This window comes from Pseudophryne corroboree, chromosome 7 (genome assembly GCF_028390025.1).
Source record: "Pseudophryne corroboree isolate aPseCor3 chromosome 7, aPseCor3.hap2, whole genome shotgun sequence".
Taxonomy (NCBI): Eukaryota; Metazoa; Chordata; class Amphibia; order Anura; family Myobatrachidae; genus Pseudophryne; species Pseudophryne corroboree.
This window is the reverse complement of record NC_086450.1, coordinates 120590985-120618882: the sequence shown is the minus strand read 5'-3', so window position 1 is coordinate 120618882 and position 27898 is coordinate 120590985. Positions and strand designations below refer to the sequence as shown.

General features: G+C 45.8%; 1 protein-coding gene across 2 annotated transcripts in view; it reads right to left on the bottom strand.

Annotated features, from left to right (window-relative positions):
* The window catches only part of TTC21B (tetratricopeptide repeat domain 21B), a 418459-nt gene that overhangs the window by 290337 nt on the left and 100224 nt on the right, over nucleotides 1-27898 (bottom strand). For both annotated transcript variants that reach the window (XM_063933597.1, XM_063933598.1), the window contains exons 10-13: nucleotides 24537-24634; nucleotides 20148-20348; nucleotides 19436-19565; nucleotides 18544-18701 (exon numbers count right to left, since the gene is read on the bottom strand). In XM_063933597.1, the coding sequence (XP_063789667.1) occupies nucleotides 18544-18701; nucleotides 19436-19565; nucleotides 20148-20348; nucleotides 24537-24634 (587 nt within the window). The remainder of the gene's footprint in view (nucleotides 1-18543; nucleotides 18702-19435; nucleotides 19566-20147; nucleotides 20349-24536; nucleotides 24635-27898) is intronic.

Below are 27898 nucleotides of genomic sequence, written 5' to 3'. Positions count from 1 at the left end.
ACTTTTTGTCTGAATGGGTATGTATGACTGACAAAGATAGGGTACCATTCCCTAAGGTGGGCAGCTTTGAACCCGAGGTACTGCAGAATGTAAGCAGTAAAATATGTCTTCTTAAATCCAGAAAACAAAAGGAAAAGACATAACGATTGTTTAAATTTATGGCAACAAGAGGGGGAGATGCAGAGGGAACAAACTTGCAAAGCAGGTTCCAAACCTAGCAGGAATGAGGCCACGAACACACCATTACCGACACAGGCCCTCATTCCCAGTTGATCGCTCGCTAGCTGCTTTTAGCAGCATTGCACACGCTAAGCCGCCGCCCTCTGGGAGTGTATCTTAGCATAGCAGAATTGCGAACGAAAGATTAGCAGAATTGCGAATAGAAATTTCTTAGCAGTTTCTGAGTAGCTCGAGACTTACTCAGCCATTGCGATCAGTTCAGTCAGTTTCGTTCCTGGTTTGACGTCACAAACACACCCAGCGTTCGCCCAGACACTCCCCCGTTTCTTCAGACGCTCCCGCGTTTTTCCCAGAAACGCCAGCGTTTTTTCGTACACACCCAGAAAACGGACAGTTTCCGCCCAGAAACACCCACTTCCTGTCAATCACAGTACGATCACCAGAACGATGAAAAATCCTCGTTATGCCGTGAGTAAAATACCTAACTTTTGTGTAAAATAACTAAGCGCATGCGCTCTGCGAACCTTGCACATGCGCAGTAAGCGACTAATCGCAATATAACGAAAATCGGCAACGAGTGAACAACTCGGAATGACCCCCACAGGTCGAAGGGAAAAAGATGGCTACAATCAATGGTACATCTGTAAATGATAGTAGTATGCAAGAGCAATGTATTAACCCTAACCGTTGCAAGTTGTATCCTGTTTTGAAGTCTTTTCAAGGTCATAGGTCACAGGAAGATCAAGGATCCAGCCAAATCACAGCTCTCATTCAGGCAGTCGCTTTGCAGGAAACTCAGGTGGGGCCTGTCCACCCAGTTAGAGCAGTACCAGTGTTCCCCACTGAAAGAACTGGTGAGGTCACAGCTACCGGTAAGTGTGAGACGGGTCATTGCACAGAGACAACAACACCCTACAGTAAACAGATTAGAAACGGAATGGTAGGATTACATCCTGTCTTGGAAATAGTAACTCCCAATGGGGGAACCGACAGTCAGGGAGTAATCCTCACCAGGAATAATGCAATGTATTGCCCGTGGACCAGAGCTGAGCTGCGGTCAATCATTTCAGAATTCCCCGATCCCCGGGAGTATTTAGCCAGATGTCAGAAGTTTATCAGAGATCTGGGTAATGCTTACGAACCAGCTAATAAAGATTGGCGGATACTTTTAAAAGCGTGTCTACCCCCTTATATTGACACCCAAAAATGTATCACTGATTGTAGGTTAGAGTCGGATAGTCCTATGACTGATGGAAACAATCAGGAGAATATAGAACGAATTAATAGGCAACTAGAGTTGTGTTTCCCCATTACTGTTAAGTGGAGAAGAAATTTTCTCCATAAAACAGAGGGAAAATGAAATGGCATCTGAATATTTTCATCGGGCTCTGCAAACAATAGATAGATACATTGGGGTATCAGATACAGGGAACGATGCGAATTACAGGGAAGTGGCTGTCTCTGTGCTAATGGACGGACTCAATAAGGCAGTTAGGGACAGGGTACAAGCATCTTTGCCTTATTGGAGAGGGGCCACAGTAGCTTGTCTTAGAGCATGCGCAATTGAACATCATAAGAATATTGCTAGGCGTAGAAAACAACAGGAGGAGAAGCTGATGACAATAAGTCTACAGGCTCTTGCAGCAAAGTCTCATCAACCTAAACCCCAAAACCCGGGTAGTAAGAAAAAACCTAGAATATGTTACACTTGTAGGAAGGAAGGGCATTTTGCCACAGATTGTAGGTATAGTAGAACACAGTCAATATAGACCCCTAGACAGAGAAAACAAGCCACAGTATTAAACACATAGACGGGATCAAGGGACATATAGTAAGGAATCACGAGCCATATAGAAAACACAGATTCGGTTAATGGGAAGAACAGAATAAATGCAACTTTACCCTTTTGACAGAACTTGCTGGGGTTAAGAGGAGGCCTCTAAACTTTTGCTTCTTTCTCTAGCAGAAATGGCCCCTGATTAACATAACAGGAGTTTTGTTAGAGATGGTATACATATTACGTGCTCCCGCCCAGGAAGCACAAAGTATGTTGGATACCCACGAAGACTAATATTGCATTTCACTGTTCTAGATGCATGTCCATCACAGGTAGAGGAAATTATCTCACAGATACCGGGTTCCCTATGAACTTAGGATGGACAGGACACTGGATTGATGGCTGGGATAGTCCCAGTAGATATATGACACAAATAATTTGTTTTAGGAGGTATAGACAGTAGAGAATCACTTCCCCATAGTGCCCAATCCAGTTGTCAACATTTAATAAAATCCTCTTTGCCTCTATAAACTTACCTGTTACTAACTTCTATGTGATTTTTCTTCAAAGTTTCCGCCTCATCTCTTACGTACACCGACAGGAGGGTACAACACATGGACCCGATTACAGTTCAAATGCCACATGCCTACTCGGTCTTTCAGAGCTCTGCCCAAATCCAGTATATCTCACCAGCAAAAGGACATAAGGACACCAGTATTAATGCAGTGTGCCTGGTCATGCACAAAGGGTGGAGAATGAGATTACTGGTGAAGGGAGACTGTGTACAGACAATGATATGCATGATGGTGTGACAGCCTGTTGGTGAATGTTAAACATGATATTTTCTTTTTTTTATTTACTATTTTTCCCTCTCTCCTCTCATCGAGAGATGGTTTACTTCACACAACTGATAACACACGATAGTAAATTAAAATGAAAAATGTGTGTTCCCTACAGGAAGAGGCAGTCTGGAGGACAAAGGGGTATGGCCAGGAGTCCTCAGGACTGTGGACACGGTAAGCTAGTAGCCCCCAGAGCATATCTTCTAAGTCTAGCTGAGGTGGCACATGGTCTGACTCATCTAGGCAAAGTGGGCATGTGCAGGCTGATGAGAGCCTACTGGTGTGCGCCAGGATTCTCTTCTCATGCAGGTAAGAGAGACATGTTTTACTTGCTTGAGGAAGAATATTGGAAAGACAATACCAACAGAGCCATCCCATATCCCTCCTACAGACGGACCTTTTCATGTAATACAAATCGACTTCATACAGTTACCACCCTGTAGGAATTTGAAATATGTTAGTTTGTATTGATGTATTTTCCAACTGGGTAGAAGCGTTCCCTGCTGCCACAAATACTGCAACGTTCACTGCAAAGAAAATTGTGCAGGAATTCGTGTGTAGATATGGCATCCCTAGAATAATTGAAAGTGACAGGGGTACCCATTTTACAGGTGAAGTCTTTCAGGTCATGTGCAAACTGATGGGAATTAATAGCAAGCTGCATACTCCGTACCGTCCACAGGCAAGTGCAAAGGTAGAGAGAGTGAACAGCACTATTAAGAACAAGCTGAGCAAATTAATGGCTGAAACTGGATTGTCGTGGCCAGAAGCTTTGCCACTGGTGTTGTACAGCATCAGAACCACTCCCAGGTCTCCCCTTAACTTATCACCCTTTGAAATTCTTTTTGGTTGACAACCTCATGTAATGATAGACCCCCAGGATGATTTGAAATGTAATAATGAAGTGACTGTGAAATATTTGGTTGGGATGAGCCAGCAGCTGAGAAATCAACAAAGAAATTTAAAGCTGGTGATTCCTGACCTACCGAACAGTAATTGTCATGACATTGAACCTGGGGATTATGTGATGATTTGAAATTTCTTACACTCAGGTTGCCTCATAGACAGGTGGGAAGGACCATACCAAGTCTTGTTAACCAGCACGACAGCATTGAAGGTCGCCGAAAGGGAGACTTGGGTCCACTCGTCCCACTGCAAGAAGGTCGCTGACCCGGAAAGAACTCGTGACAAAAAGCAGAGTGTAGAGAATCTCGTATCACTGGAGTGTTTGTTCCGGGAAAGTTGAGAGGCAGGACTGTTGAAGGGCATCTGAGCAGAGAGAGTAACAAGATCTAGAACGGTTGTCGCACCATTTTCTTTTTTCACCTCCCCCTGCATTTTCCTTTCTTTTCTCCTTCTTATTTTCCTTCTTTCCCCTAACGAAATAAATCGATCACAAGAGACTGCGTTTCGGGTTCTGTTAGTAATTCTGGTTTTGATCAGGACAGTTTGTTTTGGTGAGGGTCCCAGAGAGGTCAAGCAGGGATCTGGAATGGGTTCTGATGGCGAGTATGAATTTGTAGGATCTCAGGAGCAGCACATCACTCTAGTAAAGGCTGGCATCAGTAAGCGCTCTGGTAGTCAGGGAGCTCGGAGGCACTATGAAGGGTTATTGTCTGATGAATATTGTATTTGTAGGAATTGTGAGAATATAGTAGAGGATGGGTGCATCCAGAGATGCCAGTCCAACCTTAATATCAACATGGACCGCCATCCGTTGAGTGATTACCACTCACTAGTGGGAAAGGTCTTAAACCAGACAGAATGCTGGGTGTGCTCACAAGTACCTCAAGGTCAGAGTAAGTCAGGATAGGTACCATACCCTTTAGCAATAGATGAGGTACTCGAATTGCGGGGTGGGAGACCGGTGGACAAGAAATTCAATATCTCTAGGCCCCCTAGTTTGAAGCTCCACCAGTATGATGTAGACAGGTCCTTATTGTGTTTTAATATTTCCAATTACCGAAAACCGGGAAATTGGGAAGTGACGTAGAATAACCAGACAATGACCTTTTCACACAGAGCTGATAGGATACCCATAGACTCTGAACTTGTACGCCAAATAGCCAACAGTGGAAGGTATTTTCGGTATAGGTATACTCGTGGAAGCAAGACCATGTGGGTTGGAAAAGTATCGTCAGGGTATTGTGCTCATATTATCCAGCCCGATACTTGTACTGAGCAGATGGGAGAACTAGGGATTGGTTTCTTTACTTGGAAAATTTGTAATATGGTGATGTTATATTTTGTCCCCTATGTTCTCCCTGATGATGCCTATTTCATATGTGGGAGGAAGGCGTACAAGTGGCTTGTCCCGAGCTCAGAGGGATTGTGTTATATTGGGAGAGTACTACCAGAGGTCATGACCATAACCCATGATAAAATGAAAGATGTTCACCGCAGTGCTCAGGCTCCTTATACTCATACTCACTATGAACACATCATCAAGAGACACCTCATAGATAAGGCAGAGCACGCAGCCTCCGATTTGATCCACGAATCCACCGGGATTCAGTGCCTTCTCGCATTAGACATTACCCGTACTGCCAGAGGAACTATAAATTATAGGTATATCCATGCGCTAGCGAACTTGATAGATAATATCACTGAGATGTATGACGACACCTTCAGGTATACGGGAAGGGAGTTACAAGCTTACAAGAAGGAACTGATTCAGCACAGGATGGTCCTTAATTATGTCACAGCCGTGACAGGTGGGTACTGTGTTACTCTGGCAACTCAATATGGTGTGAAGTGCTGTACTTATATTACAAACAGCACTGACGACCCAACGGAGATCATCGATCAAAAGATGGACGATATCTTGCAGTTGAAGTGGGAGTTCAGGAGGAAGCACAACCTCACCTTAGCGACTGTGAGTAATGAACTGACCGGCTGGGTCTCATGGTTGAACCCACGCAAATGGTTCTCAGGTTTAGGAGAGTGGTCTCAAAATGTCATTATGAGTGTGGGGAAGTTTCTCCTTTGTATCCTGGGAGTCGTCATAATTATTGGTTCGATATTTAGGTGTGTGCAAATTCTAATGCGGCGCAAGCACGGCACAAATTTGATGAGTCTGAGGAGCGAGGGTGCAGTTATAGCAGCAGATTTAATCTACGACCCATCCATAGAGACAGTGTTATGATAAGGATTGCAAATGAATTTCATGGCCTGTTTCTTTCACCCGTTTTTCTTTGTCTCCCCCTCTGCCCAGATACATCCATCCGGAAAAGACATCAGCCCTACCCAAAATGTTTATGTGAATGTATTTTTTTATACGTGTCTTATCTTCATCTCTGCAAACCTCCAGCTAATGACACACATAGTCGACAGGTGATATCCACATATACTAGCACTCACATATGTTTCCCACTCCATGGGGTATATTTACAAAGATTCGTGTTTTGGCCGTTTTGAAGGGTGTTTGAACTCGAATGGTATCGGGTGCATTTTACTGCAACTTTTTGAATCCTGATACGATCATTCACTAAGCTGCCGAGTTTTGCACAATCGTTTTATCCGATGTCTATGTGATTCGTAATATCAGGCAGTGTTTTACGGGAGTGATGAGTAAAACACTGCCTGACAAAACACAAGGAATCCCAGCTGGATCTGTGAGATCCGTGCAGGGCTTCATTGTGTACCTTAAAAATTTGATTAAAGTCTTAAAAAATCTGAAAAAAATTGCGTGGGGTCCCCCCTCCTAAGCACAACCAGCCTCGGTCTCTTTGAGCCGGTCCTGGTTGAAAAAATATGGGGGGGAAAATGACAGGGGTTCCCCCATAATTCATCAACCAGCACCGGGCTCTGCGCCTGGTTCCAAAAATACGGGGGACAAAAAGCGTAGGGGTCCCCCGTATTTTTGAAACCAGCACCGGGCTCCACTAGCCAGGTACATAATGCCACAGCCGGGGGACACTTTTATACTGGTCCCTGCGGCCCTGGCATTACATACCCAACTAGTTACCCCTGGCCGGGATACCCTGGAGGAGTGTGAACCCCTTAAATCAAGGCCCCCCCCCTCGAGCCACCCAAGGGCCAGGGGTGAAGCCCGAGGCTGTTCCCCCCATCCAAGGGCGGCGGATGGGGGGCTGATAGCCTTTTGAAAAAATGTGAATATTGTTTTTAGTAGCAGTACTACAAGTCCCAGCAAGCTGGTACTTGGAGAACCACAAGTACCAGCATGCGGTGGAAAACCGGGCCCGCTGGTACCTGTAGTACTACTACTAAAAAAATACCCCCAAAAAAACAGGACACACACACCGTGAAAGTATAAGTTTATTACATACATGCACACCTCCATACATACATACTTACCTATGTTCCCACGAGGCTCGGTCCTCTTCTCCATGTAGAATCCTTGGGGTTCCTGTGAAAAAAATTATACTCACATAATCCAGTGTAGAATCAGACCTTTGTATAATCCACGTACTTGGCAAAATAATAAAACGGAAACCCGACCACGCACTGAAAGGGGTCGCATGTTTACACATGGGACCCCTTTCCCCGACTGCCTCACCGCTGACCGCAAAGTTCCCACCATTGGCTACAATGGAGCGCATAGGCGCTACATTGTATCTCTGCCGTGTGCAGCCTGACAGACACTACAGGAGCACACAGCCAATTAGGAGAGTGCCACGACGTGGCGCTCCCTGATTGGCTGAAGGGACCCTCTTTGACAGGAGTCGGATGGGGTCCTGGCAGTCGGGGAAAGGGTCGGGTTTCCGTTTTATTATTTAGCCTAGTACGTGGATTATACAAAGGCCTGATTCTACACTGGATTATGTGAGTATAATTTTTTTCACAGGTACCCCAAGGATTCTACATGGAGAAGAGGACCGAGCCTCGTGGGAACATAGGTAAGTATGTATGTATGGAGGTGTGCATGTATGTAATAAACTTATACTTTCACGGTGTGTGTGTCCTGTTTTTTTGGGGGTATTTTTTTAGTAGTAGTACTACAGGTACCAGAGGGCCCGGTTTTCCACCGCATGCTGGTACTTGTGGTTCTCCAAGTACCAGCTTGCGGGGGAGGCTTGCTGGGACTTGTAGTACTGCTACTAAAAACAATATTCACATTTTTTCAAAAGGCTATCAGCCCCCCATCCGCCGCCCTTGGATGGGGGGGGACAGCCTCGGGCTTCACCCCTGGCCCTTGGGTGGCTGGAGGGGGGGACCCTTGATTTAAGGGGTTCCCACTGCTCCAGGGTATCCCGGCCAGGGGTGACTAGTTGGGTATGTAATGCCAGGGCCGCAGGGACCAGTATAAAAGTGTCCCCCGGCTGTGGCACTATGTACCTGGCTAGTGGAGTCCGGTGCTGGTTTAAAAAATACGGGGGACCCCTACGCTTTTTGTCCCCCGTATTTTTGGAACCAGGACCAGGCGCAGAGCCCGGTGCTGGCTGATGAAATATGGGGGAACCCCTGTCATTTCCCCCCCCATATTTTTTCAACCAGGACCGGCTCAAAGAGCCCGAGGCTGGTTATGCTTAGGAGGGGGGACCCCACGCAATTTTTTTTTCCAGATTTCACACTAAACAGACCCTTTCCCATAGATAACCATGCACAGATCTCACTGATCCGTGCATGGTTATCCAAACTCGACTGGAAAAAGCAGGTCTATTTTTTTTGCTGCTTTTTTAACGAATCGAAAAAAAACAGACCCGCACTTGAGCACTCAGAAACTAACACCCAAATACGAATGAATAGTGAATGCCCGTATTGTATGAAATAACAGCCGTGTTTGACCGATGGTCTATTCATTCGTATTTCGGAACTTTGCAAATCAAACCATTACGAATAGTCCAAACACTGCCGAGATTGGTGCTTAGTGAATTCCCGGATTGGGACATAGAAAAAAAAACACAAATCGGACAAACTCGAATTCTTAGTAAATATTGGCCCATGTATCATCAACTAAATGTGCACCCCATTTGTTGGAACAAGAAGCCGAAAAGAGCTCGGTAGTGTTTGTTGGCCCATTTACAGACCCTTAATACGGGATGAGAAGGATTTAATGTATACTTCGCAATACCTCGAAGCTTATGTAGAACATATACGGCACAATGATACATGCCCCCCAGACATGGATTCATACATACATGCTTTTTACTATCCCACTAGGTCATATATTTCCCACCTACAACTCTCCCCCGACCATCCAAACTTCTGTAGATATTATATAGATATTTTTCTGTTTATTGATTAGGTAGTGGCAGTTATTGGTGACTGCCAAAGGGCGGACTGTCAAAGTCGAAAAATATTGCAGTACACACACATAACATACAAACTACACACAGATGGCCTCCGTGCGTGTACTTGTTCTGCTGTGCATGCGCATATTCGCAATTTGCGTATGGTCGCTCCCGCGGTCCTGCGCATTAGCGCGTGGTATGAGTATTTACGGTAGAGTTTGTGAGCGCATGGAAAAGCTATCAAAACACATTACATATTTAATCCAAATAGTGCACAATGTACACATAGTCTCCCTGCACCACATCAGCAAGTTACAACAGTTTAAATGGTATCAGAACAAAGGGATTCACCTTTACAGGATAGGAGGGGACAGAACAAGGTTATAAGGTGGGGTTTGGTATCCAGCTGTAGGGTATTTTAAGGGTAATATTACGGTGTTGGTTTGCAGAAGATCACACATTCCTGCGAATAGTTATGTGCAGGAGCAGAATATAGATATAAACTGTATTTACTGTACATTAAGTATGCGGCGGGAACCCAGAGGAGACCACCCACAAGTGCATCTGGAACAGACATCGTCCACCTATTAAAACCAACCTATGACCTCTCCTGTACTGTAAATGACCATCCCTGTGTCCAATGGACAAAGAGATTACAGTATCCATTGTGTTAAGTTTAGGAAGATTGTATAAAAGGAGCCAGCTGCAGGCCTGGTCACACAAGACTCTAAAAGTTATCTATCTAGATGACCGAGGACCAGACCGGGTAGCGCGGCGAAATCCAAACAAGTATGTACCATTGACTGTAGCCATTATTCTTTTGTATTGTATTGCTTTGTTATTGTAACCCCCTTTCAGTAATAATATGTTGTGGTGTCGGAACCCGGCATTTTAAATACAATCTGGTGTCGTGTTTTCCTTTCCCTGCTAAGGTTTAAAGTGTATTACTATCGCATGCATAGCTGTTAAAGGGTTCACGGTGTATCTTTGGATGTGTACGCGCTGCGTGTACTTTGTACAGCCAGCGCGGAATTTGTACGCAAAGTCCGTACACGGTACGGGACTCTGTACGCTAATGGTGTAATAAGTACGTAGGTTGAGGATTATGTATAGCGGCCGCAGCGGCTTCATTTAAAGTGTATGAAATGTCTTTTTAAAGTGTTGCTTTTAGTCCTGTATGTAAATCAGCATTTACACCGGGGAGCGGACAGCAGCAGTGACTCTAGGTAGCGGGCAGCAGCAGCGACTCTGTGAAGCACGGGCAGCGGGGATCAGGCAGCGGATCATCTTCCACTGTGAAAAAAAGGTAAACCCCCTGCCCAGTCAGTACCTGAAATGGATCTGTACTTAAGCTGCAATATGGGTTCAGGGGAGGGGAGATAAAAACCGATATATAGGTGGGGGGAAAGGGGGGTAGGGACTGCTATATAGATTCAGGGGAGGGGGGGCAAGGGGGGTAGGGACTGTCCTATAGATTCAGGGAAGGGGGGTAGGGACTGCCATATACTGTAGGTTCAGGGGAGGGGGGTAGGGACTGCTATATAGGTTCAGGGGAAGGGGGGGGGGGGGAGGACTCCGGTGCATGCGCAGTTCAGACCCGATTTACAAGATATTTTGTATGTGGCCCTCGACTGTTCATTGGAAGTGTTAAGCGGCACCCCAGCTGAAATAATTGCCCACCCCTGGTCTAGACATTACCATCGTATTTGGAGAAAACATGTATATTGGTGTGAGTCCAAGAATTCTCCGATGGAGTTTCAATTAGGACGTCTTCTCCTATTTCTGCAGGCAGGTGTGGATGCAGGCTTAAGATTGGGATCTATCAAGGTCCAAATTTCGATCTTGTCCATTTTCTTTCAGAAACAGTTGTCTTCCCTTCCTGGGGTTCAAACATTCGTGAAGGGGGTTCTGCGCATCCAACCACCATTTGTGCCTTCTACGGCACCATGGGATCTTAACGTGGTTTTGCAATTCCTTAAATCAGATTGGTTTGAACCTCTGCAAGAGGTTGAGTTAAAGTTTCTCACTTGGAAAGTGGTCATGCTGTTGGCCTTGGCATCCACAAGGCGGGTGTCTGAGTTAGGGGCCTTGTCTCACAAGAGCCCTTATTTGATGTTTCATGAAGATAGGGCTGAACTAAGAACGCGTCAGCAATTTCTTCCAAAGGTTGTGTCTCCTTTCCATATGAACCAACCTATTGTGGTGCAAGTGGCTGCTGACACCTCAGCTGTTTCAAAGTCCTTGGATGTGGTCAAAGCTTTGAAGACTTATGTCACGAAAACAGCTCGTATAAGGAAAAAAGAAGCATTGCTTATCCTGTATGATCCCAACAAGATTGGGTGTCCTGCTTCTAAGCAGACGATTACACGCTGGATCAGATGTACGATTCAGCATGCTCATTCCACGGCAGGACTGCCAATACAGAGTTCTGTAAAGGCCCACTTTACGAGGAAAGTGGGTTCTTCCTGGGCGGCTGCCCAGGGTGTCTCGGCTTTACAGCTTTGCCGAGCAGCTACTTGGTCAGGGGAGAACACGTTTGCTAAGTTTTACAAGTTTGACATCTTGGCTGCTGACGACCTTAAATTTGGTCAGTCAGTTCTGCAGGAACATCTTCACTCTCCCGCCCGTACTGGGAGCTTTGGTACATCCCCATGGTACTAAATGGACCCCAGCATCCTCTAGGACGTTAGAGAAAATAGGATTTTAATATACCTACCGGTAAATCCTTTTCTCGTAGTCCGTAGAGGATGCTGGGCGCCCGCCCAGTGCTCCTTTTTCCTGCATTATATTTTTTCTTCTTACACAAGTTATCAAGTGTTAAGTTGTTATTCAGCAGTTGCTGTAGTTCATGCTCGTTGGCATGTATTGAGTTGTATGCCATGTTGTGCGGCATGGTTGAACGGTGTGAGCTGGTGTGAATCTTGCCACTAGCTTAACGTAAATCCTACTCTTGAAGTTTGTCCGTCTCCTCGGGCACAGTTCCTATACTGAGGTCTGGAGGAGGGGCATAGAGGGAGGAGCCAATTCACACTGTAAAAAAGTCTTAAAGTGCCGAATGCTCCTGTGGACCCGTCTATACCCCGTAGTACTAAACGGACCCAAGCATCCTCTACGGACTACGAGAAAAGGATTTACCGGTAGGTATATTAAAATACTATTTTTGGTTACCTACTGGTAAATCCTTTTCTTGTAGTCCGTAGAGGATGCTGGGGTCGACATTAGTACGGGTCCACCAGGAGCCATTGGCACTTTTAGAGTTTGAGAGTGTGGGCTGGCTCCTCCCTCTATTCCCCTCCTACCAGACTCAGTCTAAAAACTGTGCCCGAGGAGACGGACATCTTCAAGAGAAGGATTTAAACACAGATAGTGGCGAGATTCATACCAGCTCACACATACAAGGCACATCAAGCTAACCTAGCTTGAAAACTCAGCAACGGCTGAAACATTACTTACCAAGTAACAATGCAGTACTCAACTAAAACGAAGTGTACTGTACCAAATAACAATAGCAGGAAAACGAAGCGCTGGGTGGGCGCCCAGCATCCTCTATGGACTACGAGAAAAGGATTTACCGGTAGGAAACCAAAATCCTATTTTCTCTTACGTCTTAGAGGATGCCGGGGTCCACATTAGTACCATGGGGATGTACCAAAGCTCCCAGAACGGGAGCGAGAGCGCGGAGGCTCCTGCAGAACTGATTGACTGAACTTCAGATCATCAGAGGCCAAAGTATCGAACTTGTAGAACTTTGCAAACGTGTTCGATCCACACCAAGTTGCAGCCCGGCGAAGTTGTAAAGCCGAGACACCCCGGGCAGCCGCCCAGGAAGACCCCACCTTACGAATAGAGTGGGCCTTGACAGATGTAGGACACGGCAATCATGCCATAGAATACGCATGCTAGATAGTGAACATGCAAGAGATTGTCTGCTTAGAAGCAGGACACCCAATCTTCTTGGGATCATACAGGATAAACAATGCCTCCGATTTTCTGTGATGAGCAGTCCTCTTCACATAGATTTTCAGAGCCCTTACAACATCCAAGGATTTTGATGAAATTGAGGAGTCAGCAGCCACTGGCACCACAATAGGTTGTTGATATGAAATGCCGACACAACCTTCGGAAGAAATTGCGGACGTGTCCAGAGCTCAGCTCAATCTTCATGTAAGATCAAGTAGGGGCTTTTGCAGGACAAGCCCCCAACTCCGACACACGTCTAGCAGAAGCTAAGGCCAACAAAGTGACAGCCTTCCATGTAAGAAATTTGACCTCAACCTCCTGTAGAGGCTCGAACCAGTTCGATTGGAGTAACTGCAACACCACGTTAAGGTCCCAAGGCGCCGTAGGCGGCACAAAGGGAGGTTGGATGTGCAGAACTCCCTTCAAAAAGGCCTGAAACTTAGGGAGGGCAGTTGTTTCTGGAAGAAAATGGATAGGGCCGAAATCTGGACCTTCACAGGTCCCAACCTCAGGCCCATATCCACGCCGGCTTGTAGAAAGAGGAGAAACCGTCCCAGTTGAAACTCCACCGCAGGAAATTTCTTGGACTCGCACCATATTTTTTCCAAATTTGATGGTAATGTTTAGACGTTACTCCTTTCCTAGCCTGTATCAGGGTAGGAATAACCTTGTTCGGAATGTCCTTTTGAGCTAGTATCAGGCAATCAACCTCCATGCCGTCAAACGTAGCTGCGGCAAGTCTCGATAGGCGAACGGCCCCTGCTGCAGCAGGTCTACCCGAAGAGGAAGAGGCCTCGGCTCTCCTTGCAGTAGATCCAGAAGATCTGCGTACCAAGCCCTTCTTGGTCAGTCTGGAGCGATGAGGATCGCTTGAACCCTTGTTCTCCTTATGAGCTTTAGAACTGTTGGGATGAGTGGAAGTGGAGGAAACACGTACACCGACTGGAAAACCCACGGAGTCACTAGGGTGTCCACCGCCACTGCTTGCGGGTCCCTCGACCTGGAACAATACCGCCGAAGCTTCTTGTTGAGACGAGAGGCCATCATGTCGATCTGGGGTACGTCCCAAAGATCTGTTACCTCCTTGAACACCTCCGGATGGAGACCCCACTCCCCTGGATGGAGATCGTGTCTGCTGAGGAAGTCCGCTTCCCAGTTGTCTATTCCCGGAATGAAGATTGCTGACAGCGTAAACGCGTGTTTTTCTGCCCAAAGGATGATTCTTGTTACCTCTGACATTGCAGCTCTGCTCTTCGTTCCGCCCTGTCTGTTTATGTAAGCCACTGTTGTCACATTGTCCGACTGCACTTGAACGGCCCGATTTCTCTGAAGATGGGGTGCTTGGAGAAGACCGTTGTAAATGTTTATCGACAGGCCGGCTTCTAGACTTGACCAACTTCCTTGGAAGGTTTCCCCTGGAGTGACTGCGCCCCAGCCCCAGAGACTTGCATCCATGGTTAGAAGGATCCAGTCCTGAATCCCGAACCTGCGGCCCTCCAGAAGGTGAGGCAGTTGCAGCCACCAGAGGAGTGAAATCCTGGCCTTTAGTGACAGACGTATTCTCTGGTGCATGTGTAGATGGGATCCCGACCACTTGTCTAGGAGATCCAGTTGGAAGGACTGAGCGTAAAACCTCCCGTACTGCAGGGCCTTGTAAGAGGTCACCATTTTCCCAGAAGGCGAATGCACTGATGAACCGACACCCGGGTTGGCTTCAGGACATCCTGGACCATTGTTTGTATCACCAACGCTTTTTCCTCTGGAAGAAACACCTTCTTCACTTCCATGTCGAGGATCATTCCCAGAAAGGACAACCTCCTGGTTGGTTCCAAATGTGATTTTGGAAGATTCAGGATCCAACCATGTTCCCTGAGAAGCTGGGTCGTGAGAGCTATGGACCGCAACTGCTTCTCCTTGGACAATGCTTTTAACAGCAGATCGTCCAGATATGGAATTATGGGGGTAATTCCAAGTTGATCGCAGCAGGAAATATTTTAGCAGTTGGGCAAAACCATGTGCACTACAGGGGAGGCAGATATAACATTTGCAGAGAGTTAGATTTGGGTGTGGTGAGTTCAATCTGCAATCTAAATTGCAGTGTAAAAATAAAGCAGCCAGTATTTACCCTGCACAGAAACAAAATAACCCATTCAAATCTAACTCTCTCTGCAAATGTTATATCTGCCCCCCCCCCTATGTTCACCCCCTGACTGCGGAGGAGAATCATCATTTCCGCCATCACCTCGGTGATGTGGAGAGGCCGAATGGCAGGGTTGGAACTGAAACTGACAGTCCAACAGTGCGAATCGAAGATAAGCTTGATGCGGCAGCCAAATCAGAATGTGAATTTGTATGCATCCTTGATATCCAGGGATATCAGGAATTCCCCCTCCTCCAGACCTGACATCACTGCCCTTAGAGACTCCATTTTGAACTTGAACTCCCTCAGAAAGGGGTTTAGTGATTTTAAGTTCAGAATGGGCCTGACCGAACCATCCGGTTTCGGTACCACGAAAAGGTTTGAATAGTAACCTTTGTTTTGCATATGAGGTGGTACTGGCACAATGACCTGTGCCTCCATCAACTTCTGGATGGCTTCTTGCAGGACAGTCCTGTCCGCCAGCAGAGCTGGCAAGCCTTATTTGAAAAATCGGTGAGAAGGGAGATTTTGAAATTCCAGCTTGTACCCCTGAGACACAATATCTTGCACCCAGGAGTCCAGGCCGGATGACACCCAGACGTGACTGAAATGCCTGAGTCTCGCTCCCACCGGCCCCACCTCCGGGGCATGCAGTCCACCGTCATGCGGAGGACTTTGGTATACCTGAAGCAGGTTTCTGTTCCTGGGAACCTGCAGCCGCAGGTTTCTTGGACTTGGGCCGACCTCCCCGAAAGAAGGTGTTGTACGGCTTGGCCTTTCTAGGCTTGGTAGACCGAAAGGGCTGTGATGTAGCTGAAGAAAAGGGTTTCTTCAGAGCAGGTGTAGCTGAGGGAAGAAAAGGTGACTTACCAGCCGTAGCCGTGGAGATCAACGCATCTAACGCTTCCCCAAAGAAAGCCTGACCTGTGTAGGGTAGGCTCTCCACACTTCTCCTGGATTCCGCGTCGGCAGACCACTGGCACAACCACAGTCCTCGGCGAGCTGATACAGACATGGAAGAAATTCCCGCAGCCATGGAACCCAGGTCTTTCATGGATTCTACCAGAAATCCTGCCGAATCCTGAATATTACGTAAAAACAATTCAACGTCACATTTCTCCATAGTATCCAAGTCTTCAAGTAACGTGCCTGACCACTTTACTATAGCTTTGGCAATCCAAGCACTGGCAATAGTGGGACGTAGTATTGCCCCAGAAGCCATGTACATGATTTGAGCGCATTATCAATTTTATGATCAGCCGTCTCTTTCAAGGCGGTAGATCCTGAAACAAGTAAAACCACCTTTTTGGAGAGTCTGGATACTGACGCATCAACAATAGGAGGGTTTTCCCATTTTTTCCTATCCTCTACCGGGAAAAGAAATGCCACCAGAACCCTTTTAGGTATCTGGAATTTTTTATCCGGGTTTTCCCAAGCCTTTTCAAAAATAGCATTTAATTCCTTTGACGCAGGGAAGGTTAGCGAGGCTCTCTTATTTTCAGTGAAGTAAGCCTCCTCAACCTGCTCAGGTGTTGTATCAGCAATATTCAACACATCTCTAATAGCCTCTATCATCAACTGCACCCCTTTAGCAAGAGATGCTGCCCCCCGCAACACATCCCCGTCACCGTCTGCAGTGTCAGAATCGGTATCCGTATCATCCTGCATGATCTGCGCAAGAGCACGTTTATGTGAATATACAGTGGGGAGCCCTGAGGTACCAGAACTGGGCCAGACTGCCATAGAGTTCTGTAAAGCCTGAGTTGCAGATACTTTTTGTGCAACCCTATTTGAAATCTGAGAAATCACAGATTTGATAGAGGATAACCACTCAGGCTCCCTTGCTGGTATCTGTGCTAAACCAGTGCAATCCTGATTACATGGAATGGGATCATCCTGAGAGGACATATCCTCTGCAGCATATGACACAGAGTCCTTGGACATAGCTTAATGGAGACCACAGACACTCCACACACACACACACACACACACACACACACACACACACACACACACACACAGGGGAGGACAGACAGAGTTTCACCCCCAAGAATGGCAAGAGAGAGACAGAGTTTGGAGCCAACCCACACACAGCGCTTTTAATGTAAAGGGAGGCCCCTACTAGCGCTGACTGTGCACCTTAATAGGTTACACAGTCTTAATGCAGCCCCCCCCCCTTCTACCGTGAGAGATAGCTGGAGTTGCTGTGGAGGGACTTGCTCTTCCTGGACAGCGCTGTGCAGGCAGGAAAATGGCACTGAAATGCTGCTGGCTCCGCTCTGAGGAGAGCTCCGCCCCCAAAATGGCGCTGTCTTCCCGCTCTTCACAAGGATTATACTGGCCTGAGGTAAAATGCTGGCTGAGATCCACGGACCCCGACAGGCTTGCTGACCAGTGCAGGGTTCAGGCGCTGGCTCAAGGCGCCCCTCACAGCGCCGCTGAGCCTCCGGAGCGCAGTTAGTACTGCGCTCCTACCCTGTTGCTATATTCACACCGGCCCCCCGCTTGCTAGGGGGGTCGGTGACTCACTTGCCACTGATCTTCAGCTTTGTAAGGGAGTGGCGGCATGCTGCTGGGGTGAGCGATATCCTGTGGCGGGGAACGATCTATCCCCTCAGGAGCTCAGTGTCCTGTCAGCGGAGATAGTGGCTCATACCCCGCTTGGCGGACACTACTGCCCCCCCCCGCCCCCCTATCTTAGACCCACAAAGCAGGGAGGCTGTTGCCAGCAGCCTCCCCGTAAAATAATAAACTCTAAAAAAAAAAACTTTACTAAAGAAGCTCTGTAGAGCTCCCCTAGCTGTGACCGGCTCCTCCGGGCACATTTTCTAAACTGAGTCTGGTAGGAGGGGCACAGAGGGAGGAGTCAGCCCACACTCTCAAACTCTTAAAGTGCCAATGGGTCCTGGTGGACACATCTATACCCCATGGTACTAATGTGGACCCCAGCATCCTCTAGGACGCAAGAGAAAGAATGTATTACCTACATAACAAAGGGGATAGATTTATACATTTATGGGCAACTATATACACCTCAAATGACTCATCTATACTAAACTGCCTGGTTCCACAATAAGGTTTATCTGCACTTGGAACAACTCCTAAGATGTCATCCCCTCATAGATGTGAAATGGATGATATTCACTATGATACTGTTATTGTCAGCGACAGTGGATTTTTCTTTTTCATTACGTTGTTTTTACCCTCTCAAAATAAAATTACATAAAATACATAGGGAACAGCTACAGTAAGACGAGCAGAAAGAACGTCCCACATACGTAATCTACAATTCCTCTTTAGGAAACATGATCCCTGAAAAAAAAGAGGGGTTGGGAATCTACATTTGGTCATTAGGGAATAGCTTGAAACTCTCTCTAATCCTTTCATTATTCCAGTGACCTCGTTGATATGAAATAAGATGTTGAGTTTGCCTATTTTCTCTTAACTCACCTCAAAGCTGTAACTCAAACAGAGCTCCAATGACTGAGAACACAATTTTATGTTGTCTTGGGACAGATAAACTTGAGCCATCAAAAGATGAGCATCAGCACATGAAGGATTATGTTCCAGACAATGTTGAAGGCTACTGTGAGCTGCTTCGACATCACCTGAAAGTAGAAGACAGAGAAAGAAGTAAAACAAGCACTACTGTATTTTGTTTCATATGTCATATATGAAAATTGAAATTTTCATATCTGAAGTATGAAATAAAATGCAATATTTCTTGTTGCATCAACATTCCGCAGGAGACCTGTGAAGAGCATAGCATATCGCAACTGCAGCCACATATCTCTGTATCCTAATGGAATCGAATACAGGCCAAAAACAATTAACCTGCCAGTATACAGTATTTTTGGATTGTGGAAGGAACCCCACACAAGCACAGGGAGAATTTACAAATTCCACACAGTTAGGGCCATGGTGGGAATTGAAGTCGCAACCTCAGTGCTGTGAGGCAGTAATGCTGACCATTACACCAGCCATGCTGCCCAAACACTGCAGTAATATCATTGGCCATGAAACTGTATACAAGTCCACCAATCTTTACCGATCAGTCTTGCAGAGTTAGTCTGCCATATAAGATAGAGAAGCACCCCTTTATAGCAGAAATTTGCTAAGAAATATCAACAGCAAATATTTCAGTCAGCCATCTATAACCTTCCATTCTGAAAACTGCATACATGTGTACAGCGTACACAATAAAAGACCTTTATAAATTATGTGCAAAGTAGTTTTCTCTTCTGAAACCGGAAAATCAATTTTTAAATGGAAAAGGTGTTGCTTGTTATAAAGATAGACAGACACTGTAGATAAATAATGATATAAGACGTTCTCGACATACCTGACAAATATTTCACCTTTGCAATCAGAAACACAGCTTGTTGAAGACCAGGAGCCATCTTTACTACTGTTTCCAGAACAGAAGCGCACTGTTTTAGCAGGGGGGACACCGGCTGGCCTGGAGTAGGAGGCTGGGAACATAAGGACATATTATACTGTCAGTGCTATTAACTCTCAACAACAGACTAAGCAAAAAAAAAAGAAAAGAAAAGACAATTATGTGCACTATATATATATCGAGAGAGAGTGAGAGTGATTGAGTGTGTGTGAGAGAGAGAGAGAGAGAGAGAGAGAGAGAGAGAGAGAGGGGGAGAGATAGAGAGAGAGGGAGGAGTATGCAGGAATAAGTCATGGGCCCTAAACACTGGGCGATGTTACCGATTTTATCGGCCAGCGATATTATCGATGGTCGATTTTGCACACACACTGGATGATATCGATGGTCAATTTGGATGATATGAGAGTACATACATCTATATCGTCCAAATTGACTTGCATGTATAAATGAGGATAGATCAACGATGAATGATCGCGAGGCCACGCATCATTCATCGTTGATGCATACACACTGACCAATATGAACGATTTATCGTTCATTTTTGAACAATATCGTTCATATCGATCATCGTTATCGGAAAGTGTGTAGGGCCCATAAGATTACATAGAACAATATTCCCAAAGCAACAACCTCTGTAATAATGTACTATATTCACCTGGTTAGGGCAAAAAATGAGATATTCCCTTATTATTTCAAGTAAGAAATCTGGGTTTAGTCTCTCAAAATATTGGATTCCAAGTGGCAGACCTTGCAGAGAAGAGAAGTGATTGTCAAGGACATCATTTAGCAAGTGGATCACTTCTTCCTGTTTCTTCTGCTTCTTCATAGCCATAACAGCTTGTAAGTAAGATAATTCCTGAATAAACAGGGAAAATATGAAAAATACGGTTATCCAGCACACTGAGCTGTCACACAAAAGCAGAATACAGGCTCTACAAAATTTCCAAACAACATGTGAGGATCTAAAATGTACTGGTCCAGTCATCCAACAGTAAGGCCGAAGGAACATTTCACAGGGACCCGGGTGCAGGTCAATCACATTATCAGCACACATGGTTGCTGGGGATGCAGTCTCAATGTCGACAGCACAATGCTGACACTGTTTACATGTCAACATCTGCAAAATGTCGACATGTTCAAAATGTCTACATCTGAAATGTCGACATTCTACAGAATGCTGACATTAGGGTTAGGCTGCGGCAGCAGAGGGCTAGGATGCGGGAAGAGAAGGTTAGGGTTGGGCGCTGAGAGGAGGGTTAGGGATACTCACCAAAGGATAACAGCTGGAAGTCATCATCACCTGACCATGATATCCAGAAGCCACTGCTAGAGACCCGGTAGGAGCTAAGTGATAGTTGAACCACTGGAACGGTTTTGCTGACATTGTAATTATACTGACACTTCATCAGTGTCGACAATATACCAAAACCACTTGGTAGACAATGGGCTATCCGTTTTGACAATAAGCACAAGCCACTCAAAAGCAATTACAAATTATTTTACCTAGACAAACGGACTGCTTTGGTCACACACAGTGGGAGAAACTGGACTGAGTTGGTCAAAACCTGTCAATTGGCCACCCAGTTCTGTGGTCAGATTTAGACTGAGACCAGACAGAGGTGCAGTATATGAGCACTTACAGTGTATGTTATGGTACAATTATTGCTACTAGCAAAACATTACAGGCTTGATGCCGACTGTACGCTTGTGTGTAAAGCATAGCTATGTTTTATGTTTTCACATTACAAGTGATCTGAAACTGGGCTTCAACAAATCTAGATGCTGTAGATTCTCTTGCATTTCAGTCGCATCTCCATTTAAACAGAGAAGACGCAACTGGGCTGTAAAGGAGCATTTTTACCGGGGCCAAGTTCAGTGATGCTGTGCTGACAAAACCGCTGGCGACAGAAAGCTGTACTTATGTGTGAATACACCTGTTTCCAGGGGATCTTCGGCGCAAAGGATAGGCTGGTGCAAGTGTGCACTAATGATGATGACTAGTAGCAAGCCAAGCGTTCAGATAAGGGCATGCACACCACAAGATGCATACAACTCTGCATATGGGCAAATATACGCATATTGGGGGTAATTCTGAGTTGATTGCAGCAGAAAGTTTGTTAGCAATTGGGCAAAACCATGTGCAATGCGGGGGGAACAGATATAACATTTGCAGAGGAGAGTTAGATTTGGGTGGGTTATTTTGTTTCTGTGCAGGGTAAATACTGGCTGCTTTAGTTTTACACTGTAATTTAGATTTCAGTTTGAACACACCACACCCAAATCTAACTCTCTGCACATCCCCCTGCAGTGCACATGGTTTTCCCCAACTGCTAACAAAATTGCTGCTGCGATCAACTCAGAATTAGGCCCATTATCCATTCATACAATATGGGAGCATATACACCACAGTCCATTATCATACAGCTCTGCATTAGGCTCAGCATCTTTTATTTAAAAGTCACTATAAGCTCATTGCTACACATTTACAAACAAATCACATTGAAGGAAAATCACCGGCCACATTTTCAGTGTCTGTGTTTTTTCTATTTTACAGGAGTCCGCCGTTATAAATGCACAGCCTAATAGCTCGGTTTTCTAGTTCTATACGCCTAGCATTTGTCACCTTCATCACACATCTTTTTATACCTTGGCTTACAAAGCCTCAATGTAACCTACAAACCACCTAAAAAGTATATATGAAAGTCATCGGCAAGTATATCGGAGTAGAGCTTAAGTGTCTCACCCCTTATACTTGTGCTTGCCTTCTCCTGTCGCAAGGGGATGCAAGTCAAAGTTCCTTTAAATCCAGCCGCATTTTACTGTGCCTAAGCAAAGAGGTGTTCAACTCTATACCAGGACTTTATGTCCTCTCCCAACAAGGGTGCGTAGGCTTCACTATTCAAGACCAAAATAACCACCCAACTAATCTATTACATAAATGATGAACATGAATATGAACAAACACTTACATTATTATGTTAAACAGTATAACAGCAGAGACTGTGAAATTAATTATTATTGGACTTATCAACTAGTTTGATGATAGAGTTTAAAAAAAAATTACAATTTAAATTTATGTGCTGAAATCCTGTGTCATTTTAGGGTCATCGCTGTCTGTCCCAGCGTAAGAACATACAGTAGATTCCATTGTGAACGCCTAGGCATCAAATTCTCTATACTTCAGAAATAGTTATGTACCTCTGCTTTCCAGAGAACAGCTACAGAAATCATACTTGATTTCCAAAGAATTAATATACATTAATATAAAAGGTATACTAAGGGGTATATTCAATTGAAGTCGAAAGCTGCAGTCTGTCGAAAAGACGGCAGTTTTCAACTATTTTTAGGTCGGATGGGGTTCCGACCTATTCAATCTAACCCCGAGGAATTCGACTTGTCGAAAAGCACGTGGATCGGCGGAATAGCTGCTGATCCACGTGCTTGTGTCGAAAACCCTTTTCGACCATCTCAATTCGACTTTAAAAAAAGTCGAAGTGAGATGCGGGAGCAGAGACCGGGAGAGCAGCGGGCAGACGGAGAGCAGCCGCCGCTCACAGTAGCGTACACTTGGCTCCAGCAAGCGAGACCTCGCTTGCTGGAGCCGGGTGGACGCTGTCGTGAGCGGTGGCTGTGATACGGGGACGGTGAGAGGCAGAGAGACCGGGGGGGGGGGGGGGGGGAGACGGGGGAGAGCAGCGCTACAACAGCTGCTATATAGCCGCTGCTGTATCGCTGCTCTCCCCCGTCTACCCGCGGCTCTCCCCTGTCTCAGATCCCGCATCTCAATTCGACTTTTTTAAAAGTCGAATTGAGATGACATTGAATAGCCCAGGTCGGATTCATTCTGACAAATGAATGTCGGAATGGATCCGACTTCAATTGAATATACCCCTAAAGCTCTAATCCAACCAAGGCCATGACCAGGGGGTGTAACCAGCGATGCCAGAAACAGTTTAAGGTTGAAAAGGCAGCACAGTAGCCGCCACAATGGCACGTGTGGGGGTAAGGGGGGCTGGTGATGATCGCCCAGGCACATAGGTTCTCTGCTACGGGCGTGGTGTGTTGGTATGCTTAGCAGCCATTTCGATATTCATCATGTCTCACACAGAGATCATGTCTGGAGAAGGGGGGACAGAACAATGCAAACACTGAAAATCTAGCAGTGAGTTTAAGTTTAATATGTTAACATTAACGGACTTCTAGGTGCTGTTCCCCTGATCTACTGGGTGTCTAAATCCTTTTAAAGCCGTTGTGTAGCTGTTAATGGTACATTGTTTTGTTAATTCTGCTGCCTGAGTCAAGTGTGAGGAGCTATTATACATGAGACAGACACAGAACCTTTAGGCAAATTCACATGGCAGATGCCTGCATGAAGGTAAATAAAAGCAGGCAGTACATGCTAACATAGGAAAGGACAGGCCAATAATGGGTTCTAAGTACTGGTAGGCATTCTCCATTAAAGACCGTTGGGTTGTATTTTAAATGTACCTATTGCCTACAAACAGTGAAGGCAGACATTTTGGGAGGTGACCCAATATGCACAAAAAGCAGCCTTAATATACTGCTAGGGACCAATGACATGACTGAGGGGTTTCTCCCTCTATGGGTGTCGTGGACACCCACAGATGGAGAATAGTCTGTGGTATTCCAGTGGCAGCATTTCACCGCTAGTCAGGATTCCGCCGGCAGCATTGTGATTGCGGGGATCCCGACTAGCTGTAGCGTTACCGCGTCCCGACGGAGGCATGAAGCACTATGTATGATCTGATGGCCTACTCATGAATACCAGCTCAGGCCAAAAAACTCCACTCTGCATGTGATTGATACATTTTAAAAACATGTCTAACATCCTATTATTTACCAAAGTTATAGGAAAAAGCACAAGCCAAGGAAATACAAATCTTTTAGAACACAAAAAAAGTTTGTTTCATTGTCCACATAAATGTGAAACATAAACACATGTACTACACATTACATCATCCAATAATGTAAATGAACATCACAGCGCCCAGCCTATATCCGATTTATTGCATACGGGACTCACCCCAGATTTTCCGATAGATTGTTGAATCTCCGTCAAAAATTCCAGCTGCTGATCAGCATATTGTAGCTGTCCCTCGATTATCTGACATCGAATAATACCTACAAATGATGAAGACTGCATTATTTCTCATTATTTAGCCATTTTCAAACCACTGTGCTGCCAATAAGTTTAATTTATAAGCCCTAGTGCTGCCGTGAAGCTGGAAAAAACATCTCCAGTGTAGATCCATTGAAAGCTTTTATGGTGAGATTGTTAGGTCTCAGGCGTGCTCTGTTTACTGGCTGTTCACAGACAATAAGAATATACACCCACAATTTGGCACTACAAATTCTCACGGTGACCCATTGAGTATTGCGTATTTTCTATTTCGTAGACTCCACTGGTTTCTTGGAATGGTTTGTGTTCTGCTGAAGTTGACCTGTCACTGTGAACTGATTCAACAGACCACTAAAGCTATGTAGCCACTTGATCTACAATTTTAATTTCAAAGGAAAAACAGAAAGATACTTTATTTCAATTAAATCTACCAAGCCCGTATCAATCAGTCCTCTTTTGGATTTCTGCATATTCAGAGCTAATCCCAGCAGACTGGCTCTTACCAGAATCTGTCACATTATCATGGCAATCATTACATGTATCGTCCCTTCATTCAGCCACTTTCTACCACTCACTAGTATATAATAAAATTTGCAAGTTCAATACACAGTTACCTGAGCCGCCAGGTTCCGTGCAACTCTGCTAACATCCAGCATTTTATTTCTTGCTAAAAATGTGTCTTAGCCACAACGCAATGCAACTAGAACGCACCAGGAAACTGTGCTGGTTAATTATATATATAACACTTGTATATTGTGTGTGGCTGAGTCTATATGGAGCAGAACTGAACTTGTATCGGAAAAAAGCTACGGCGGCTACACTGTAGCACTTTGTATGCAGATTCAGATACTCCGTCACACATAGATATACAAGTGTCATACTGTATATTAAATCAATCAGCAGAGTCTTCTCGCCCTAGTTGCACTGCGTTGTGACTAAGATGCATTTTCAGTAAAAGAGATGCCCAATGCTAGAATATTCTCACGGGACCTGGTGTGCTGCATAATGTCAACATTGACCATGTCAACACTGAACATGCAGATCATGATAATATGTTGACATTATGGACTAGATGCATCATCGCTTAGAAAGTGATAAAATGAAGAGTGAAAAAAATAGGATTTTAATTACCAACCGGTAATTCCTTTTCTAGTAGTCCATAAGGGATATTGGGGAGACTTAGTACGATGGGGTATAGACGGGGTCCAAAGGAGCCAGTGCACTTTAAATTTCTTCACTGGGTGTGCTGGCTCCTCCCCTCTATGCCCCATCCCACAGGCAGTTATAGGTAAAACAGTGCCTGAAGGAGAATGGACATACTGTACTTGAGAGTAGAAACATAACAATAATGAGTGGTGAGATTCTCACACACCAGCACACCACAACATAAACCGACCAGCAACGGCTGGTAACAAAACAGCAACAGCTGAACAGGTAAACTTTTGTAGTAGAATAACCTGCAGACAAGGCCACACACTGAGGCGGGCTCCCAGTATCCCTTATGGACTACGAGAAAAAAATTTACCGGTAGGTACTAAAAGTCTATTTTCTCTAGCATCCATAAGGGATACTGGGGATCACTTAGTACGATGGGGATGTCCAAAAGCTTCCAGAATGGGTGGGAATGTGCGTAGATGTCTGCAGCACCACCTGCCCAAACAGGGTATCCTCTTTGGCTAGGGTAACAAACTTATAGAACTTCACAAAGGTGTTCTTCCCCGACCAGGTAGCAGCTCGGCATAATTGCAAGGCCGAGACTCCACAGGCAGCCGCCCAGGAAGACCTCACCGATCTTGTAGAGTGGGCCTTCAGAGACTGAGGAACAGGTCAGGCTGCCCACAGAGGCCTGTTGGATAGTCAGCCTAATCCAACGAGCAATGGACTGCTTAGAAGCAGGGCACCCCTTTTTCTGTGCATCATAGAGCACAAACAAGGAATCCATCTTTCTGATCCGAGCCGTCCAATTGACATACATCTTCAAGGCTCGCACAGCATCCAATGCCTCCGGAGGAGCAGAAGTGCCAGAACTAGACAGGACCACAATAAGTTGGTTCAAATGGTATGCAGGGACAACTTTTGGCAGGAACTGCTGCCTAGACCTGAGCTTTGCCCTGTCCACATAAAAGACCAAGTATGGACTTTTACCTGATAAGGCCCCCAATTCTGAGACACGCCTAGCAGAAGCCAGGGCCAGCAACATTACCGTCTTCCACGTGAGGTACTTGTCTTCCACCGTCATCAACGGTTCAAACCAGGACTGTAGAAACTTCAATACCACAAAGGGAGGATATATGTGAAGTACCCCTTGCAAGAAGGTCTGAACTTCTGCCAACTTCGTCTGGAAGAAAATAGAGAGCGCCAAAATCTGAACCTTAAGGGAGCCCAGACGCAGGCCCATATCCACTCCAGCGTCCCAGGTGAAAATCCACTGAAGGATACGTGCGCTCTTCGCACCAAGAGACATATCTCCTCCAGATGTTATGGCAGTGATTTGACGTCACAGGCTTCCAGACCTGAACCATGGTTGCAATAACCTTCTTGGAAAGGCCCTTGTGAGCGAGGATGTTCCGCTCAACCTCAAAGCCATCAAACGAAGTTTCCGTAAGTCGGGGTAGACGAACGGTCCTTGTTGCAGAAGATCTTTTCTCATTGGCAGATGCCAAGGGTCTGCGACGGACATGTCCAGAAGATCCGCGTACCACGCCCTCCGCGGCCAATCCGGGGAAATCAGAATTGCCTGAACACCCTGATTACTGATTAGCTTTAGCATCCTCGGAAGCAAAGGAATCGGAGGAAAACAGGTAGACCAGCCGGTAAGGCCAGGAGGACGTCAGCGCATCTATTGTCCTCGCCTGAGGGTTCCTGGTTCTTGAGCAATACCAGCGAAGCTTCTTGTTGCGTCGAGAAGCCATCATGTCCATCTATGGGCAGCCCCACAGGTTAATGATCTGTTGAAACACCTGTTGGTGGAGACCCCATTCTCCCGGGTGGAGATCGTGGCGACTCAGGAAGTCCGCTTCCCAGTTGTCCACCCCCGAAATGAAGATGGCGGACACTGCTCTTGCATTTCTTTCTGCCCAGAGGAGTATCTTTGCCATTTCTCACATGCAGGCTCTGCTTTTTGTCCCTCCTTGTCGATTTATGTAAGCCTCCGCCGTGGCATTGTTCGACTGAACTTGGATCGCCCGATCTCTGAGCAGAGGAGAGGATTGAAGCAGAGCAGAGCATTGTAGATCGCCCAAAGTTCCAGAACATTGATTGGAAGT